The following is a 2,870-nucleotide window of genomic DNA, read 5'->3' on the forward strand; positions in this document are numbered from 1 at the left end:
TTATTAGTTAGTTAACTTTTTCAATAACCACGATATTATATTATACATATAAAAAAGTGTGCGTGTACACACATAAGAAGTGAAACTTCTTTATGACCTTATTTTTCAAAAAATAATTTACTATGTACAATATTACAGAAATACGTTAGTCTAACACACGATTTCGACTTAGGCGGATTTTGATTGGACATAAAGAGTTTGAGGTTTATTCTTATAAATTTTGAATTCACAAAATCATAATTAAACACCTGACACCAATCAAGCAAACACAAACCTTACGCTCTCAGGTTAAGGTTTACAATCCCTAAGGACGGCGGTCATTGCACCTGTACGAGCAAGACACATTATTTTTACAAGGGAGTGACAGTGACAGGTAATAACAGGTTAATGTACGAAATTCTTCCTGCTCCGCGACCGGACTTTAGCAACAATAACCTCTTTACTTACATGAGTTTATTGATATTAAATTAACGAACATAGATAGTAGGTAATATTTTCGCATCAAAGTAGTAATTTTAAGAAAAGTGAATCGATCCATAAAATATTTTTATGACTTTATATACCAATCATAATTGAACAATATGTAATCAATAAATACTATAAATCCCATAGGTAAATAAATCAATTACTGCTATTCATATAATTTGTAACAATAATGGCAACATTAAATAACATAACTGCAGGTAATAAAAATATATTCAAAGTATTTACTGGTGCCCGTAATTTAACAAAAATAGCTGAAGCATTAAATACAAATTACACATTAACCACAAAACCAATATACAACGAATAATAAATGTGATTTTAATCGCGTTGCAAAAATTTAAGCTTTGTACGTGTTATAATTTCGCAGAAAGCTTTTTCATAAGTTCTCTAATTTTATAAACGTAAATATGCAATGCAATCTAAATTGCACAATTTTAATAAGATATTCAATTGAAATCTGAATACAATATCAAATGAAAATTATTTGTTTTATTTACATAGTAGTCCGGGATACATCGCCCATTTTTGCAAGTGATTACTATCAAGCTAATTTTTCGTGAGTAGCTTTATTTTGATGAGATGCCCAATAATTTCATGTACAAAACTCTCGATTGTGGTAGCTACCAGAGGAAACAAGGATAAAATATTTTGATTTGATGGTTCTCAAATATTAATTACTAACTGAATGTTTTTTTTTTGTTCAATCTCAAGATAATTATCTAAATTATTCGAAAAAATATTTGTCCTACAAAATCTATGGTTTGATCAAAGAGTCCCCCTTTCCAATGTGTATCGATAACGAAGTCATCATAAATGATTACTAACCAGCAGATTTTTTTATTTTCACTTATTTAATACTTATATAATTCAACAGACATATTGTCCTACAAATTGCGTAATAAATATTTGAGAACCGTCAAATCAAAATTTTTTATCCTTGTTACCTCTGTAAGCTACCACAATCGAGAGTTTCGTACATGAAATTATTGGGCATCTCATCAAAATAAAGCTACTCACGAAAAATTAGCTTGATAGTAATCACTTGCAAAAATGGGCGATGTATCCCGTACTATAGATCCTTACAGATTATAATACAATATTATAATCATTTTGTAACAAATAATATGCAGATAAAGGAAAACCTATTCTAGACAATTTCATAAATAATGAGGAAAATGATATGCACGTTTAATTTAAATATAGTATATCTTATAATTTAAACATAAAATTCAAGCTGGTAATTTAGCCCACTACCGCGTTCGCTTTTCAATCGAATGTTAGCGAAAGAAGTTCCAACACCTCCAGCTGTAATGGTGGCGGAGGCTTCTGTTTTGTCCAAATCTCGGACAACTATTCCCTGAAACAATGATTTATTTATAAAAAAATAATTTCCATAAACCACTCTGATGAAATTACCGTTGATATACCTACTACCTAAAACAGACACGTGAAACGTTGATAAAAAACGCTTCGTTTGATTTGAACCATATTTCAAAGCACGATTTGAATAATAATGTCGTACTTTTTTTAAGTATTTATTCTGGTTTGTACTCAACATTTTCAACTGAAATAATTCTTGGCAATAACATGTAATTTTAACATTGAACTTTCATTAAAAACACTGACTAGAAATAACGCAAATCGATAGAACTTCTTGTCCTCATAGATCGATACTTAAGTACCTACTGAAAATACTTTTATTTCGACCATCCATGAATATATCATGTATATCACATATTATAAAAAAATATTCTTATATCAAAACTTACTTTTAATATTTGTTGTCCGGGGTCTGAATAAAACACCTCCTTCACTCTCTTCTTAAACGGAATGGCCATGTACTCTGCTTTTTCCTGCCATACTAGTCGCGTATTATAAGAGGTCCCAACTATTAAATCATGAGCCCAACACGAAGACAAAGTTATTATTAGTAAAACACTTAAAATGAGTAAAAATTTCATATTGAAGTGAACTAGTCGTCTTTTACGAGCAAGATGTTAAATTTAACTGTGATAAGAAGCTATAAACATGAGCAACGAATCTTAAATGATAGGTACGTAAATATATTTATCACGACTGTATTCCCAGGCGATGATAGCACAACGTGTACATAAACATTTCGCGTTGTAGTTCATACAAAGTGACACTGATAAATATAATGATAATAATAACTCATTTGAATACGTCGTGAGCTACTATTACTCACACATTTCTCGCTAATGACAATTACAAAAGTAAAACACTAATGACATATTCAAGATTAATACACAATCTAAAGGAATGAATTTGTCTTCATTAAGTTTTTATTTTTGAAATGAACCAATTTATTATTGTGTCCACATAGCGATTGAGTAAGTTCCTATTAAAAGCTACAATGCACTGTT

General features: G+C 29.9%; 1 protein-coding gene across 1 annotated transcript; it reads right to left on the minus strand.

Annotated features, from left to right (window-relative positions):
- Positions 1-1,658: 1,658 nt before the first annotated feature.
- Positions 1,659-2,615, minus strand: LOC149908992 (uncharacterized). Its single transcript, XM_090120568.1, has 2 exons — positions 2,256-2,615; positions 1,659-1,843 (listed from the first exon to the last, which is right to left on the minus strand). The coding sequence occupies exons 1-2, from the start codon at positions 2,445-2,447 to the stop codon at positions 1,703-1,705; spliced, it is 333 nt and encodes a 110-aa protein (XP_089976694.1). The 5' UTR covers positions 2,448-2,615; the 3' UTR covers positions 1,659-1,702.
- Between the last annotated feature and the right edge of the window lie 255 nt (positions 2,616-2,870).

This window comes from Colias eurytheme, chromosome 4 (assembly GCF_061535395.1).
Source record: "Colias eurytheme isolate Ceu_HAF_F1 chromosome 4, ilColEury1 Martin Lab GWU primary, whole genome shotgun sequence".
NCBI classification, from domain to species: domain Eukaryota; kingdom Metazoa; phylum Arthropoda; class Insecta; order Lepidoptera; family Pieridae; genus Colias; species Colias eurytheme.

Excerpts from the sequence above, each read along its gene's own strand:
- LOC149908992 (XM_090120568.1), bottom strand. The coding sequence starts at position 2,447 with ATGAAATTTTTACTCATTTTAAGTGTTTTACTAATAATAACTTTGTCT. Across the intron at positions 1,844-2,255 it reads CCGGACAACAAATATTAAAA|GGAATAGTTGTCCGAGATTT; the intron begins GTAAGTTTTGAT and ends TCATTGTTTCAG.